The sequence below is a fragment of the Tyto alba genome, unplaced genomic scaffold, assembly GCF_018691265.1.
Source record: "Tyto alba isolate M040663 unplaced genomic scaffold, T.alba_DEE_v4.0 Super-Scaffold_2, whole genome shotgun sequence".
NCBI classification, from domain to species: Eukaryota; Metazoa; Chordata; class Aves; order Strigiformes; family Tytonidae; genus Tyto; species Tyto alba.
In genome coordinates this window covers 86,750,712-86,769,590 of record NW_024881282.1, presented here as the reverse complement: position 1 = coordinate 86,769,590, position 18,879 = coordinate 86,750,712, and the positions used below count along the sequence as shown (strand labels likewise).

Genomic DNA, 18,879 nt, shown 5'->3' with positions numbered 1-18,879 from the left:
TCACACAAAGACAGCAGGAATGATAGGCAGAACAAAAAAGATAGCTGTTAAAACAGAAAATCAACATGGTTAGCACCTGGTGTTATCTTAATTATGGCAGTTACTCCAACTGGGAGAAACAGGCAAGACCTAGGATGGGGTCTCATCATGCCCCTATGCCCAGAGGCAAGACTTTTTCCATGTTGCCACATTGCTTTGCTCCCTGGGGCAAAGAGGACCCAGAGGGGACCTGGGCAACTAGAGACTGACCACACCAAACAACGGTGGACTACTGATGCTGCGGTCTCTGGCATTGTTTGCAATACTCCTCCTTCCCTTCCTTTATCTTACTCCATTATTCCTCCTCATTATAATGTGCGCTACAGTTGTCAGCAGACTCCAACTGGAATCAAAAGCCCTTGCACAAAGTCTTGTAATATGCACAGTGAGAGACAATTTCTATTTTAGCAGCTAATGACTAAACGGATGATGGGGAAGGGGGAGAAGAAAATGTCTTCAGACTGAGCTAAATGCATCAGTTTAGCTGTGAGAAAATATTTTATTTGCCCAACTTTTTTTACTCCTTTGAAAATCTGAAAGAAACACATCATTTAAATGTTTACATTTTTTTCCTGTTTTTTTTCCAGTTTAAGTTATTCACTGAATTCACAGAAAGTCTCAGAAAAAAATTGAAAATTGCTTAATTGAAAACTAGACTTTTGATCGATCTATTTTTTTACATCCCTTATGAGTCTTTGAAAACTTCTTTATAAAAACTTAAGTGCTTAAGCGGTCTCTATTTACACTTTCTTTACTGACTTCTCACCCAATACATGGACATAGATGTGTCTTGCAGTATATATATTAGCTCTTACAACAGAGATGGGTGTCTCTGGCAGAACAGCAAATTGAAAGGCAAAGTAACTGCTCTGGGGGATGGAGTGAAGTCCAGGTCCAATTAACAAAACGGCATACCTGTCACTGGCAGTATCACAGATGAGGAAGAGGATGGATGAGTCAAACCTATGAAGAAAGAGATATTCTTGATTTTTGTACCAATTTGCTTGTCTGGCGAAGAGCATCAAAGCAGTGATGAGGACAGTCAGGTGAAGAGCCAGCTCGTTCCAGCACTGAAGCAGTGATGAGGGTAGAGCCTGACAGCTCTTCCTCTGCACAGAAGACTTAATAAATGCCATTTTTGTTTCTTGGCCACCAGTAAATGTTTCCAGCCTGGATATCAACATATGTGTTGATCTGATGTCTGTTAATGATGGGCATGAAGTGAACTGTATCATCCAGGGGATGGGATCCAGCTAAAATGTTTATTTCATATGAGACTGGGAAGGATGACTTTCAAGGTGCCAAGCTAGGATTTGGAAACATGGCTCTAAACAGGACCTCTTTTTTTCCCAGAAATGTAGCCCAAAACTTAACCTGGTGCTATAAATTAATTTAATTTCTCCCTTATCCTGAAGACGAAGCTCTGAACTTGAGTCAGTATGAGATATAAGCAGATTTTTAACAAGAGGTCCTGTAAGAGTGATCTGTTGATAAATCTCTGTGCTGAATGCTGGGGGAAGAACTGAAAAAGGGAAGGATATTCCTTGTCTAGCCCCATTAAAGACATCACATCATACCAGAGAGGAAGGTAACACTTTGTGGGAATAAATAGTTGGTGCATTAATTACAAAGAGCTGACCTTGCTAAGATCTGAGTATACTTTTGCAGGAAACTGGAATTATTGTTGTGTCGAATTAAAGGCCAAGATGGCCTATTTCATCATCCAGTATCATGTTTTTCATAATCTGAATTTCAAATTTTCAAATATTTGTAACCTCTATGTATTCAGTACGTTGTATCATTCTCTAGGACTGGTATGTTGATGAGCTATTTCCACCATAGCAAGAAGTTCCTTCATCCTGATAGTATCAAGTGAAATCATCAGTGGAAAAAAGTTACTGTTGTGAAGGAGGAAGAAAGACCAAACAACAAATTGTGACTGCTGTTCCTGCACTGGGCACCACAGGGAAACATGTGGATCTATGAAGGAGGGGAAAAAGCCATGAGTTAATGCTGAAATAGCATGTCCAGTGAGTAAGGTGATTCATTCTTACAGCCAGAGGATCAAGGAGAGGCAATGATGGCCAAGTGTCACCTGAAAAGTTTTTCTGAAAGCAAAAGGGCCTGCCTAAACCAACCAGCACTTCCACATGGCCTCGTATAGGTGACAAGGTCTGGCATTCATCTCACCTACTGTTATGTGGATGTGGCCACTGAGATTGTCATCTGGGCTCTGCTATAGTCACTGAGGAGAAACAAGCCCTCATGGGGTGCGAGTCACCCATGCTGAAATAGATGTGAAATAGGGCACCTATTGCTCTCACTTGCTTACGAAGGCAGTCCAACTCAGACATGGGCATCTATGCAGTAGATGTCTACAGTTCTGCAAGATTAATTTCTCCTTGAACTCCCAAGTATTAGTGAAAACCAGGTTTTTCCACACTCTGTTGGTATGAAAAGTTAACCTTGCATCGTCTCCCACATCTGGAAAATTCAGCCCACAGCACTCCACTACCTCAGAGGAGGTTGGGAAAATAATGAAAGTCTGAGGACTGTAGAGGTGGTGGACATCTGGGTCCTTCTACCTACAGTAGCTCTGCCTGCCACCCCGAGAGGGCCCAAGACCCTCAGTGATATCACAGATACTTGGGGAAGGGGCTCTCTTTTCTCTCTGCATATTAAGCTCACGTATTGTAGAGTTAGGAGAGATGCCATCAGAACAAGTAGGTAATTTGCATGGGGCACTTTTGGCATTAACCCGTCTAAGGGTATGAAAGCAAGATGCAGAGGTTCTGCAGCCTCACTTGAGAGCCCTGCTGGTTCCCTGAGCAGTGGTGCTTGTCCAGCTGAATCTGGGTCCGTAAGGGCTACAGTGCAATACTTGTGGGCTTTTTGTTGTCTCTCTGTTCAAAATGACATCCTGGGTGTTAAATTAAGAACTGAGCCACATCACTCAGGTTTAGCTATGGACTAGCTAAACTCTGGATCCTAAAACCCTGAGAAATCATGAGGGATGATTAGATATAGTTTTTGGAGCACCTTACTGTGAAGTGGCAATAGATGACCTACAGCTGCTAGGAGGAAGGAAAAAGAGAAAGGCTTATTCTACTATTTTCTTCCTGGTATATGACAGAGTGGCTCTATCTGCTCACAGATTCCTGCAGTTTTGCAGTTAGTACGAAAGGACACCCAAGACAAAGTAGGATGCATCTATGTCCCCCCCAGAGATGTCATCTCTGTCAGTCAGAGATGATACCTCCATCAGTGTCGGAGCCCCGAGGTCCCTCATGTCTCTATCCTGAAACCCAAGCAGGTTGTTCCCTAGGATTGAAGTGCTGAGCTGGGGGGGTCTGGACCCTGCATGAACATGCTGGAGCAACCATCTTACCTGGCTCGATAGTCTGTGACAGCCACTCGTCACTGTCATTGGTGCATCTCATGTCAAGGGGGGTCCAGATGATTTTGCCATTCACCTTCTCGCACCTGAGGGTGCCAGAGGCCGGGGGTTGCTTATCATAACTGCTCTGGCATTTAAAATGTAATACTTGTCCCATGTAATAATACTGTTTGTCCAGGTTTAAAGAGGCATGTGAAATAGTCTTGGGCGGACCACAAAAATCTGTGGGATCACAAGGCAGGACATAATTAAGATTTTTGCCTACCGCTTTTGTTTTTGAGACATGACTTGTATTCTTACAAAATATAGACAACTAGGATATACCAAGCCTTCCTAATTCTTTGTTGGAATATAAAATACTCATTCACTTACACCATATCACTTGTTCAGCTAAGATACTAGAGCAGCTGTTTCTTTGTCTGTCAAAATAATTAAAAATTACTCATCATTCTTACACTGCTTTCACAGAAATCAGTGGGAGAAGTGTTACAGTAATGAACGGGCTCTTACTTACCTTTCTGGGCAAACTCTGAAAAGTTTTCTGGTTTCTGGAGTGCAGGGCTCTGTCTTTTTCTTTCTGGCTTCTGTGTAAAATCTAATTCTGTGAGAGCTGTTGACAAGAAAATTTTCTTATCTGTGGGAGAAGTTATATTTGCTGAATTACAGCAGGATGAATAGCAGAGAAAAGCCAGAGCACCCAAATTTTTAGAAGCAGGATAGAATTGCTGCAAGTTCTAATTTGAAAAGATAAGTGCAAAAGATCATTTTTTAGAGCAGTGCCTAAAGGAGTCTTATACTGACTCATTGGAAAAACACCATTACAAATGTAGAAAAAGGACAATAATCACTTACCAATACATTCAAATTCCTTGTAGAGCCAAGAAGCAACCCCCTCTATACTCCGACACTGAATTCCCAAGTACTGGCCACTTCTTCTTCTATAGCCACTGTCACATTTATAATACAGTTTGGTCCCCAGTAGATACGTTTCAGCAGTAACATCAGCAAATTGGGTCATTGGAAGAGTTGGGCATTCTTCTGCAAACAGAAAGCCTGAGAATCAGAACAGCCTGTACATCTACCTTATTCACTAAGGACTTCCCACATATTTCTGTCTTATCGATACCAGATCATGCCCAGAGCTCAGTGAAGTAAGAGTAATTCTGCTCCCAGCCACAAGGCTAAAATCACAGCTGAAGGATGAAACTGGATATCATGAAGAGAACATCAGGATAGCAAAACTTTGTTTCTTTGATTGTCTCTAAACCAAGGAGAGGCTCTGAGTGTTTGGTGAAATTTAGTTATTTGAAGGGAACACCCTTTATTTTAATTTTAGAACAATCCCATCATCTGAAGCCTTCTTCACATTGGAGTTAGTTGTTGCCATTGATTTTATAATTATAGATTTGTTCAGGATGCATAAAAATCCCTTGGAGCGTCTCCACCAAGTGATGTGAAGCCTGTATTTTTCTGCACTTTTTTAATTAGGAGGGGCTGATTCAACTCCCTTGTGTTTATTCTAGAGGAGAAAGGATGCTGGAGCAAGGATGTTCTACAGCAGCTGGAAGTGGTGGTAGGAGGCACCAGGCCTATCTGCCTGGTCCTGGCCCCCCCTGCCTGAAGCAGGCTGTTGAGCCCTCTCTTTCTGCACCCAGCAGATGGCCAACATGAAACACTACCAACATTTTCTTAATGAATCTGTACAAAATCATACTGTAGACCTGCTGCCTGCATCAGAGTGTGCAGCCCTGAATCTACAGAGTGAGGCATAATAAGCAAAACTAAGCCATTAGAAGTGGCAATCATCTATAAGCAAACATTGGAAAGGGGAGTAGACTCTCAGTTCTGACTGAGCACACCAAAGAGCAGCTTACTGTGAAATAAGTTTGCAAACCTAAATATAACTTGTCCCAAAACAAGGACATGAAGTGCTGTGTCATCAGCAAATCACATCTAAATATACTTCTCAATCAGTTGGAGTGAATTAATTTAGATCATTTCAGTGCACTTGAAAAAGCCCACTGAAGCTGAGCTGAAGACCCAGAAGTTGATAAAGGCACTACTTAATGATTATTTAAGGCCTAAAGGCTGAGAAATTCTAAGATAAAACAGGCTGGTTGCATCAGGGCTGCCATTTGGGATCTTTGGGTGCATGATCTGTGGCCCTTTATGCTTATGCATAATAGTAACAGCTATTAGGAGCAAAATTTCTTAGTCATCATGTCTTTACAATTTTTGCAGCCATAATTAATGCAGCCTTAGCAACCAGCAAGAATAACTGCAAAAGGGCCTTGAATCCCTGATAGTTGTTCATCATTTGGCATCTGCCCTTGACTCCCAAAGTGCCTTCTCCTTGAAACAAAGACGTGCCTGGCCAACAGCAATCCAATCAGTGACTCCCAGACCCAATCCTGCCATGCCCTTTTCTTTCAGAGCCACCCATAATTTTCTCGCTTTGATATTTTCTGTCCTTTTTACTTTTCATTATCTTGCTGCTTCGTAAAAGTCACAAAGTTTGAGGACGGCAACAATGAAAAGTATTGTGAATGGCTTAACAGCTAAACTGTGTAAGGGATATTTTAATTCCCTTGTAACTTTGTGCTATCAAAGGATTCGCGTTGTAAACTACATCAGACTGTGGCTTCGAGAGAAGCGACTGTGCATGAAATAGTTAACCACATGGTTTACCACAGACCGTCAGGGTGATTAAAATTAAAGAGTTATCAGATTAGTAGCAAGTTGAGATCACATACTCTCACTTTCCCTGAAAGCTAAAAGCATGTTTCCCTCAAGACTTCAAAAGCCTCTTTGAAGAAGACTGCAGATCTGAATCTCAGCACAAGGCACCCAACCCTACAACTCTTTAGTCTCTTCTTAAGAAAACCCACAGCATTTAGCCTACTCATCATAAAGGGCAATTGTTGTTTTAATTGATGCTCAAATGAAGTTAAGGTTCTTCTGAACTTGCATGCGTCAGATAAGGATTGTGCAGAAATGTTGCACACAGGTGATGGTGGGCAATACCCATCAGGCTGGTGCTCTTGGATTGACACATCCATGTTGCAGCTGGATCTCATGCAACACTCCTAGGATCCAACCTTTTTATTTCATCCACATCACTCAGATGCTTGTCTTCTCACACCTAAACCACTACTGTATCTACTACTTTGGCCTTTACAACTACATTCCTGCCTCTGATCCAGAACGCGCTTGGAAAGATGAATTTCTTAGGTCTCATTGGGGCCTTCTGTTTGCTTCCCTCTGTTGCCTTCTAACTGCTCCACTGTCACATCAAATATTTTACTCCCATTTTCAAGAACTTTCTCCTTATCAACCATCATATCCTTTCAAAACTCTGTCTTCTTTTCCCATCCACATCCTTACCAACATGTTTGATATCAAAGTCATCACCTTTGGGGTTTATTGTTGTACCAGTCCTCATACTAGGAGGGGCCTTGCATGAGTATGAGACATTCTAAGTTGCCATTATTCCTCTTCACTGTTGTTAAGTATCATATATCTTCAGAGGTGCTTTACTTTAAGCAGTCTTTTACCTATCTTTCAAGAACAGGTAGGCACCCAACATGCTGATCAGTATTACTTCTGTACTTGCTTGCCAGATATTCAGATTCTAAACTTTCTGTTGGTCAGCTATTTGTACCATGCTTATACAAACAAGCCCTAGCTATCAGCCAGGGCTCCAAACATTGTGGCAGTAGATGTGACAATAATTCATGATAATGACTACCCACTCAGTGAAGTCTATCTGAAAATAGAAGCTGTAGTTTGGCCCAGAAGAGATCCCAGCGTAAATTTACTCCTCAACTAGGTTTCTGACTTTTTACACTTTTAGGGGAGATTAAGTTTACTTTTTTTTTTTTGCTGTTTTGCACCTGGCTGTGGATTAGTCTGTCAATTCATTTGAGTTGGTGTAATATGACAATATAAAACTTATAAAAGGCCAGCACACCTAAGTGTAACTTGCCTCATAGCCTCTGGTGGCCCAGTTTTGCACAGCCCAGCTTTCCTCTGGATTCTGCATCCCTCCACAGCTGCTCCAGGGCTACATTCCTGCCAGTATTGGCTTAAAAGGCCACCGTCACATTGCCTTCAAATTTCGTGGGGTTTTGTTTGTCTCCTCATTTTCCCTCCCCACATCCTCCAATTCTCCATCCCATGACAAGATGCTGTGTGTTGCTATTTCCTTCTCTTTCAATCCCGATGTTCTCTGTCCTCCCTTTCCTTCATTCACAAGCTTCATCAGCCCCCACCTACCATTCTCATCTCCTACACCCCAAAAGTGACACGTGACTCCATTTCTTTGCACTTAGAGGTACTAACATGATTTATTGAAATGGGCCAAGCAGAGAGGTTGATGTAATTGTGTTCATGAGCTTTAGCACTGCTATCGGTTGCAGAATTTTTAGAACACATAGCTCTCCTAAGGCAGTTGGGAATCTGAATTTCTCTCCATATTAGTGGATTTTTGGTGCCTACAGCATTTCTGGAAGTTTCGGAACTGGTTTCAAATGTTATTATATAGTGGGTGGAGACATGCCCTTGGAATTAGAAGGAGACTAGTGAATTCAGATGATAAACATTCTGTGAAACATAACAATTAAGAAGTAGTTATTGCATCTTCTGGTGTGCTCCCAAAATTAAGTTTGATAAATTTTCTGAGACTTGCAAATCACTCATTATCATCTGAGCCACAAGGTAGGTGGGATTCCTACTGTTCCTGATTAAGCAACAGTGCCTGATGCCATTTGACGTGTCTTAGGGCATCTGGGACCTCCACATAAGCTGTCAGATATCACACAGGAGTTTTTGGAGGTTGGTGCCAGGCAGAATACTCTGCCATGCCCTGTCTTTTGCAGGTTCATTGCCATGTGCTAAATAAAGCTTAACTGTCTTTGGCTGCCCTCAGCATCTAGCATCATTATGTAGGCTCAGGGGAAAGAAAGCCACCAGCTAAATCACCATCAGTTCTTTCAGTGCCTGGATTTCTTCCCTGAGGTTTCCCATTCAAATACGTTACTGACCCAACACGAAACTGCTCATAGTAGACATACTGGCAGTATTAGGATTTATGAAGCTCTCCTGCCTATTTCTCTTCCATGTCCAAGTTGACAGAGCAGTGTTAGAACAATACCTTTTGTCCAGAAGTGAATGGGGAAAATTTCTAACAGGTAATTTTAGTATTAGGTAAACACAGACCATGAGTCATGTCATGATAACCTAAAGTCAGAATTTCCTCTGTCATGTGGCTGTGTGTCACCAGCACTGACATTATTCTGATGTCAAGTTAAAAAGGCGAGTGCAAAAATAGGACAGTTTTCCCCTAAATACAAAGGTAGTGAGGCGGGATCAGTAGGAAACTGGCTGTTCTGAAGATCTGGGTAGAAGCAGTGGAAGGAACCAGGCACTTCACACACCTGCCCAGTTCAGTGATGAGACCAGAGATTTCAAGAAATCAAACCATGCCAAAATGAGGACATTTCCCCAGATGTGCCTGAAAAGCTCATTCTGCCCTGGCATTCATATGCTGTCTGAAACTACGTTCTCTCTAAATAGAGCATGTCTCTTGAAGATGAAACTGATATGGGTGAAGAGAAGGAATTGATACCAGCTACTGGACTGAAATGGTAAAGAACTTTTTCTAACTTCAGAATTTATTCCCAAGGGTCTGTTAACAAGCTAGCTACAGCTCTGCCTGCTTCTTTTGCCTCTGATTAATGTCATTTTTTGTATATGTGGATTTGTTAGATGGCAGTAGATCCCAGGTGTGGGTCTGGGGTGCAGACCTGAAGTTTATGGTAATTTGCCTGTGAGATTTTGATTAGCTATACGGTAGATTATATAGAGATCATTTTACAATGTAATCTGAGTAATAATGAGTCTGCAAGGTAAAGTGACAGAAATACAATGCAGATGGAATCGCCAGGTGCAAAATTTAATGCAAACAGGGATGGAGGAGAGATCAGCCCTATGGGGCAGGAGATGGGTTTTGATATTCCTAGCGGTGGAGGAGAGGAATGTCTTATTCTAAGGACTAGGCAGTTCAACACCTGATGAGTTTTCTGTACTAGAGGATGTCTCTGTTGGAAAGACAGTGTAAAATAAACTGGAACATGAACCAGCAGGATCTGTCTGTTAACTCTTTGTATTACCATAAAAAATTAGGTTTGGGAGAGATACACATCTTTTATCTCTTGGCTGAATCATGTTAACCAGCTGTTTGTCACTGAGCTAGGCTGTGGAATCTAATGTAAAAAGAATTTCCATTTACAGCAAGGCTAGATTTGGTTTGACAGTGGACTAAGCCTTCTCCTGCTGAGCATAATTTAGCCTCAGGAACCTGCCATCTTAGCTCCTTCTGCAAGAAGTGGAGCTGGGCAGAACTCTCTAGATGCCAGAAGATCCCTAACTTCAGTTCTCCAAAGCAATGCTTAAAAGTGCTTGTCTCTTTTTATGGCCTACAGCGCTGGAAGAACGCTCTTGCATGCTCACATGGATAATTAGCGTGGTTTAGCTAATGCAATAATATCATTTTAAAGCTCACTTTGCTGTGAGTTCCCAGCAAAGCAGCCTGCAGATGTTGTTGTGTCTTCTGCCGACCCAGATGTTTCTCGACTGAATATCTGTCTCCCCTCCTCCTAAACGCAGCTATCCCCCCTCACCAACTCACTCCTGTTTTAAGGCATGGACTGAGTGCCACCCAGCCAACAAAAAGCAGACGGTTCAATTCCCTGGGTGTAGAAAGACACGCAGAGGATATGACTCACTGCACCCTTATCTGCAATCTGGTAGCTGAACTGGGCCCTGAAAGCACTTCTTTCTCTCCTCTGGTTATGAAGGGGGTCCACATGTCCAGCCCAATGGAGGAGCTGGTGCAGATAGCTGAAGATGAATCTCACGCCTGCCCTGGCAGAGAGGCTGGGCTGGGGACTTGGACTACAAATGTAGAATTGGAAGAGGGAGCATTAGGAAAGAGAGAGAGTGATTCCTAAGGCAGGGAGAGGGAGGAAAACTATCCTGAGCACAGTGCACTGCGTAGAAAATGTATGAAGTGGAGAACGGGGAACATTTGTTTTCCTTATTCTTTTGTTTAAGGTTGTTTATAACCCTCTGTGGTAAAGCCACAGAGCTCAAACTCTTTAAAGGTAACCACTGCATATGGTATGGTAGCAGAACACAGAGTCTGGTTTTAAGAATATCATATGTGAAAGCCTTGTTTTGGTGTGTGACATTTGGGTTTTGAATAGGTTTGGCTACATTTTTGCTTAAATCTGTGACTTCAGTAACACCCGCCTCTTCGGTATTTTCATCTAAAGGGAAAAACACATTCCTGAGAAAGAAAATTGGCTTTTTAAACAGCAGCAGAAATTCAGATCCTTTTCTTTGGCTGGAACTTTCTGAGCCTTGCCTTTTGTTGGGTTGGAAGGGCAGTAGAGAATATCCTCTCTGCAAATAATTGAACGGGCTGACAAGCATGTGTCCCAGTCTTGGGTAACAGTGAAAAAAAGGTCTGGTGGGACTCTTCTGATTTCAAATGTGGCTTTAGGACTCCCCTCATTTGACTTGTGGCCTTAGCAGAGTTATTGAGCTTTTCACTGGAGTTATCAAGAGTAGGATGGAAATTGTCTGTTGATGATTTTTTTGATCTTGTAATGCATGAAACACTTTTGCAAATAAAGAGGGCTGTATATTCTTTGTCTGAGGGCTCACACTTTACAAACAGAGAACATAAAGAAATAGCAGCAGATGACAGAGTGCTGCTACCCTGGCAGGGTTGAGGAACAGGGAGTCAGGTGAAGAAAGTCATGGAAGGACTTTGAAAATGGGAATTTTTGAGAAGCATTGGAGGAGATGGAGCAAAGATTCAGTAAGCCAGGTTGTTCCAAGATTCAGGACCAGGGTCAGAAGGTGAAAACATGGGTAGAAAACATCCAAAAGCTGAGTTTTGAAGATACAATTAGTACAACAGGAATACCGAGAGACAAAGATAAACATTGAGGAAGAAAGCAGAGACCATAAGTGCAACACTCTGAAGGCAATAGTGAGCAAAGTCAAAGGTAGTAGCTTTCTAGCAGTAGCTAAATTGTTGATTTTTGCTGTGATAAAAGGGAAGGACATAACAATCCCACCTCTGATGAAGTGGGGAGAAGATTTCTCCATCTGAAGGCAGAAGCATATACTGCAAGATCACAGTTTTTTAACAATTGTTTTTAACAATATTTTTTTGTAGCTGTATATTGGGCACTTTGCTGCTGAGGGCCACTGTAGCTGGAAGGTTTATAAAGGTATTTGCTCTCTGGTTGACCTTACAAGAAACACTTGTATGTGTTTGACAACTTTAATTTATTCTGCTTTGCATTTCAAATCCATGGGAGCGAGCACTAATATGCAAGTATAATGGGAAAGAAATTCCTCTCATTTAAATGACTGAGATCTGGTACCCATCTTGTGTGAATGAAATGCAGTTGAATGAAATTCTTTCTTTTGTGAGTTTTAATCCTTTCCAGGTTTAACTTGAAAATCTATTCAGTGTATTCCTGTAAGACGAATAGCAAGATGGAAAGGTCGTAGGAGCACAGACCAGCTTTTATCTTGTAGTTGACCCTCACCTAGCATACATTATGCCTGCAGCTTCTAGGCACTGCTGCTGTGCAGAGTAAATGAAATAAATGCTGTGCTCTGCACTAGAAAATCAGCATCTATTTTATCCTCTTTAGCAATAAGCTGCAATTTAATTTTTACTAAATTAATGATCATCCCATGCCTTAGTTTCCCCCAATATATATCAGAAGACTTTTCCCTCTAAAAGCACTTTGAGATGTATCAGCAAAACTATTCTGTAAAACAAAGGCTTTTTATTTTCTTTGTCCCCTAATTATATTTATTTGTTCCTGATAGTGAATTTTGTCAGAAACCCTCTTGAAAACACCATCTATGGCAGGATCTATTTACAAAACTGAACTTTATGTACTGAGGCATAGTTGATTTTTGACCGGTTGGACCTAGCCTCTTTCCCTTTTCTTTGCTTATGTCTGTTCCCAGGTCTCATTTTTGATCCCCCTAATGAGCTAAAAACAATAGGTCTTACAGCCACAATACTTCAGGCATCTCTATAATAAAAAATCCTAAATTGGTAAAAGGTGGTGTTTCTACCTTAGTGTATTATTTGCAGGGAGAAATTAAATATATCTATATATAAACATTATGTTTAAACATTGGGAGAGACACTGAAAATAAATAAAGGAAGCTGAGGAAAGAAGAGCTTAGTGATACAGTGAAGAATGCAATGCTATGCATTTCCTCATTCATCAGAGAATTAAATCACATCAAATAGCATAAAATGCAACTTCTCTAACACTCCTCATTTTTTTTTTTTTTCAAAAAACAGAAAGATTTCTGATAAATGAGGCTTGCTAGCAAGAAATCTCACAACGTGTCCCAGGCACAGTAATATAGAAAGCGTTGATACAGGGGACCTGACTCATCCAAGAACCGATCCTATTTACATATCTCTGGCTGAACGTCTCGCAGTGATGCTCTTGCACGCAGCACATAAACGTTTGCCGTGGGCACTGGCACTTCATTTGGCAATGACAATGCCCCGTGAAGGAAAAAGGTACAGCTTTTACTGGCAAAATACTTTAACAAGAATGAAATCACCTGGAGGTTAAATATTCGTAAAGCTACTTCCTGCATTAATGACTTTGATTACAAGCAACACAGTCTTCCCTTGAGATGCCCTGCCCCTAGTAAAATTCACAGCCCTGGTAGAGATGATCCAGAAGCAGTTACAGTACCAGTGTGCCTGAGAACCTGCCTTAGGCTATATCTGCTCATTCCTCTCAACCTGGACATCATCATCAGATACAGAAGGAAATATCACATTTATGGAGCACTGAGAATGTAAGATATTTTTTTTTTCCTTCTGAACAAGGCAGTTTAAATTCAAATATATTAATATATCACCAGACCATTTCTCAATGCACACACTTGTCGCAATAAATAAGCCAAATATAAGCAGTATCACAATTTATAAATGTGTAAAATTATGCTGAATGAATTAGCTGCCTCCGTTCACAGTTTACAGCCATTACTGGTTTGGAGGTGTGGCTGAAAAAATACTTGGTATCTATAGTACCCATAGCAAACTTGGATGGCACCTTTTAACTAATCGCACTGCCATCAGTTTTACCTACAGAGGTACTGACATTTCAGTGTCTATTTTTATAGTTCCTAAAATTACATGCAAAATGGAAAAAACAAATTCAAAGAGCTACCTAAGGTGCATAAGGCTGCTTTGATCTGCCCACTTTTCCAACGATGGGTTGGAGGATACATACATTACTCAGACAAAAAATATCCTGTAGTGCTCTAGATTGTCTACAGTTGGTTTGTGGGCACAAACCCCATTTCTCTCATTTCCTTAGAATCACAAATTCCTTAAGCTCTTAACATCTTTCCTTACCTGAAAGTAGTCAGGATGTTGTGAACATCCTCCAGAAGCCACCACAAAAAAGCAAATCGTATTTTCCCTCCCCAGAAGGCAGAAATAGTCTTTTACCTGGCTTGTTCCCCTTGACAAATCCAAACAAGAGCCACATCAAAAGGCACTTGAGCTCCATGGGACTTGTTCACATCTTTTCTCCGCAACACTGAGGATGATGATGTTTCTCAGAAGCGACGGGCTGGTGCCGACCAAGCCAAGAGCCGTCTACTGCCTGGTTAGGCTGATGGGGATATCACCCCGTGTGTGCAGCAAGGACTTTTCTCTTTGGTCAGCAAACCATCGTTTCGCTGGCTGGCTCCGCAACAGAGAATAAAGACTGCTCTCTGTTCAGGTATTAGTAGTTTTTATCCAGGAAATAAAACTTAATGCTCAGTGTGGTGGAGCATGCCATCGTGTGTAGGAAGTGGTTTGACACATCAGAGTTACTGACTCCGGAGCTGTTCCACTACAGCTGAGGTCAGTAGAAGGGGACAAGATTTTAACGGGTTTGTGTAGCCGCTCAACCCCAAATCTGTGGCTGAACATGCCTTTGAGAGGGACCATCACTGTAAAATAGTTGTCTGGTGTATGACAATGGACCTCAAACACCATCTTCTTTGTGGGTTCTACCTACAAAGAAAAGGTCCCGTGGGGTATGGTTTTGGCTTTCTGGAGGTCTTATGCTAATGATGATAAAGTCACACTCCATCCATTTTTTACTGTATGCATGTTTGCAGTTTCTCTGAGTGACAGCTGAGCTTCTGAGGATGAACAGTTTGATCAAAAAAAAAATGACAAGGATGAGGCTGGCAGGTTTGGAAAGGGTTTCTCTTGTTCCTAAATTGTCTGGGTTTGCCATGTTTCAGTGAAATTTGTTCTTTCAGATGTCAGTGGAAAACTGGAAATGATCAAGGAAGTATCCCACTTTATGTAGATTTTCTTCAGCCATTTCCACAGAGATTATTATCTGTTAGTACCTAGAGAATTAGTTGGGATAGACTATGGAAAAATAGATTTAAACTATCTGTGGTATTCTATCATGATTAGTGCATGTTAGATATTTACTTCTCCTTTATAAATCCTTAATGAATTAAATCTTAATAACAAGCATGCTATGAAATAGATGTGATACATTTTTAAATTCTGCTACAGCTGTATTCATCAGTTGTAGCCACAGATGCAGAAGATGTTGTGTTAGTATCTTCATTCCTCACTATTAGAGACTTTTCTTTACACCCATAATGGCATTGGTTCTGTGAAAGGCAGATGACACAAGGGAGCTTCTTTTGAGTGACCCAAAACAGATCTTTTTTGAGAGGGTGAATGAAGATGCCATATCTATGGGAGGTTGCACAAATGTACATGTTCTCCCCCTGCATATGGAAAGGTGCAAAGAAGACTTTAGGCAGTGCTCATGAGAGTGGAAGACTGAAGAGATGCTACAGCCCCTGCTGTCTCCCTCCTCATAGACCTCCCTTTGCCATTTTCATGAAAGCTTTTGTGCAGCTTCACTGATGTAGGTCCTCTTGGAGGGTCTGTTGGCAATGAGACTTTGGCCAGGAGATTATGACCCAAACCCAAATGCAACAGCACACAGAGAACAAGCAAGACTTCTTGACCAACTGTTGTGGATATAGAGTATTTTGCTCACCCAGGGGCTGACCCATGATCCACAGATATTTACTGCCTTTGCTTTAGCACCAAATCACCTGCTATTTTTAATAGGATAATAGGAAACACTCATGCCAAAGCCCAGTGAAGACCTTGGAGAGATTTGCTCTTGAAACATCTGTCTGAAAGTCATAGACCCAAATTCTTCACCTTTTTCCAAGATACCTGGAGATATGCAACTGCATATGCAGAACCACAACCATCTGGGCTGGTAAGATATATTTATTACATTGCACTGCAAGAAATCCCAGACTGTTTATCACAATTTGTCCTTCCCCTACTAAACATGGGGCGTGTTCTTTGGAGGTGCAGGGATTTATTCCCCAACATCTCCTTTTATTTCTTTCCTGGTCAAACTATTTAATTTCATAGCTATTTGCATGATAGAGACAGAGAACCTTTTCTGCAGCCCTTCAGCTCAGTCTGCCTCTCTCAGCTATTCAGAATCCTGCCAGTCAATTAATGATTGCAAACTCTGAGCAGAGGGCAGCAGTTAGGACTGCAGATTCAGATTGTCAACAAGCTGAATTTTAACTTTTGCTGAAAAAAGGTCCTTTTCCAGCAGGTAAGCTGAGATGTGCTCCTTCTTTTAAGCAGCCATTTGCTGTCAAGCAGCAAATATCAGTGTAGGTGGATAACAGACACCAAGATTTTATTAGAAATGGTGAGTTTTTAGCCTAGCAGCAACATGCAATGTATAGTCAGTTTTTGTACTGGAAGGAACGGTGACCCCAGGTGGCTAATTGCTACAAGCACAGTTTGCATGAGAAAGACCTGTAACTCGACATTATGACCTTTTAGAGGTCAGAAGAAAACGGTTACTGCTTGTGAGAGCAGTTAGTTAGGTCAGCTTTGTGAAACAGGTCAGCTTGCTGAACGATTCCAGGAAAAAACAGTGCTGCTTCTGCAAGCAGCGGTCTCAAAGCAGCGCAAGGCAGAGAAGGAAAGGGTGAGAATGGAGGGACCCAGCAAAAGGGAAAGTTATCTAGGTACAGAAAATGCAAGGGTTTATGAGAGAAAAAAAAAAAATAAAAATAATTGGCATTATAAATTAGATGATTAACATTAGATGTTAGCAACAGACGTGTGTGGCAATAAAGGAAGGGAGGAACTATGAAAATTCAGTGAAAACCTGGAAAGTGATAGAGGGAAATAGGAGCATCTATGAAGGTATAGGGGGAAAAGAAGGTGCTGGTGTCTTTGCTTGTTGACTTTATTCAATTGATGACCAGAGATTTGCTGGTCAGAAAAGTCCTCTCTTTCAGCAGAGAGCTGGGAGGAAAAGAGCATGTCACATGGCGCAAGTCACCACAGACAAGATTATGAAGATTAGTTTTTTAACAATGCCACAAAACTAAGAAAGATGCAGAAATGGAGTTGCCAGGGAGTAAAACACAGACACAGCTCCAGCATTCTTTAGACCTAGATTTAACAAGGGCCTTCTGAAATCCTGCAAGTGCTTTTAAAACTCTTAATGCACAAATTTGTTTGGTCTGGAGGTCTGAGTAGCGAAGTCTGTAAGAAGATTTTACGGTGTGCCTATATGGTGCAGTTTTATCTGATGAAAAAAAAAGGAGAATCATTCAGAATCTGGGGAGAAAACAGAAATTCATAGAGGTCTGTATCAAGATCTCCCAAGACTTAGGAGACCTGACCCATCTACATTACCATCTCACGTAAAACCAAGTGGTATTAAATTTTCAGTTGGGCATTGCTTGTATTATAAATCCAATGACACTGCAAGCAAAACCAAGCCAGCTTAAAGAAAGGACAACACCATGATCTTATTGCAACTCTTCCCAGTTCAAAGCAGTGATAAATATCCACGACTCACAAAAATAAGCAAGCTTTGTGTTTTCTTTCTTTAATTCAACTTTTCTGCTGTGAATGACTACTACACGAGCCCTCTATTCAAGGGAATAACACTTCGTATGGACCTTGCTGGGAGGGTGTGAGGGTGGCTCTAATAGCTAACTAAACTCTGTTAATCGGTATATGGCTTATATGTCCTTGAAATTATGGTAATGGTGGTTGTAAACTCACATTATTTGTTTTTTTTACTTGGGAGAAAATGTATTGGGAATTTTACCTTAAGCATGGGATACAGTGCTACTCTGTACTGAAGAGTGGAAGCACAAATAGCTAGGTTTTGCACTTAAATAGGCTACTCTTGGCTTTCTTTACAGATTACTTAGAGGACTATGCTTAGTATTTTCAAGAAAATTAATTAAAGATGCTGTGCACAAGGGCCCCTCCCATCCTCCACAGCAGCTTCTAGCTCTGCTGCAAAGCAGAGGTATGGGGAACCCTGGTTATACCACATGCCAGAAATGTTCATCAGAAATTTTGCACCCAGCCCAATTATTTATAATGGCCAAACTGGTTTTAACTGCTTTTTATTTCCCATAAAAGTGAGACAGGGTGGACATGAACTGGCACAAATTTTGAATCTTAAATGGAGTATATTTGCAAGGTCAACAAGAATTTAGGTTCAAGTCAAGAGAGTGGTATATGGTCAACACAGTTGTCAAAGTTCCCCTTTGAGTCAATGGGGAGAGTCAACAAGTGCATCTAGAGAGTGATTCACCTCCTCTTCTGGACATCAACATATATGGGATGAATCACCCATGTGAACTTTTCTCTCCCCTTCCCATCTGCAGACAACCGTTAAACCAGCATAACTAGTTTAAACCAAACATGGGCCTTTTAGGCAGCTACAGTTGGATGAGACAAATCCACTTGGAAAATACGTACTGAATTTCAGAAGAGAATTTAAATTGCTTATTTAATCACATAGAACAGTCTCCCATGTCAAACATTTTGGACATAGTTTGTTATACTATTTGTATATTAACTATTCCTTTCACTGTTGCCAAGTTCTGGGGTAAATACATGAGGACCACAAAACTGAAAGGGAGCCTTGAGGTTCCAGTATTCAGTGTTGGGATAAATCCACCCTTTTATCTGTTTTAAACTGATCTCCTACTAAATGTCTTCTAGTTCTGTTATTGTGGTATTTGATGGCTAATGGTCTGCATTCACCATATTCCTCACCTCCACAGTACAGTTAACCTCTCCACATCCTCCCCCTCTCCATGTTGAACAGTCGTACACCTCTGCTGTCTCTCCTTGTAAGCCAGCTGCTCCATCCCCATGATTATTTTTGTTGTCCTTCTCTGAACTTTCTCCAGATCCATTAAGTCATTTTTGAGAGGCAGAGACCACAACGGCACCAGATACTCCACATATTGGCCCACTAAGTTTTTAT

At 41.3% G+C, this 18,879-nt stretch overlaps 1 protein-coding gene across 1 annotated transcript; it reads right to left on the bottom strand.

Moving 5' to 3' along the window:
• Positions 1–14,091, bottom strand: LOC104363711 (interleukin-2 receptor subunit alpha). The gene is given in 6 exon segments (XM_032995784.2): positions 1–44; positions 955–1,002; positions 3,428–3,658; positions 3,951–4,070; positions 4,289–4,474; positions 14,016–14,091. Coding segments are annotated over 6 exon segments (705 nt in total).
• Positions 14,092–18,879: the final 4,788 nt, after the last annotated feature.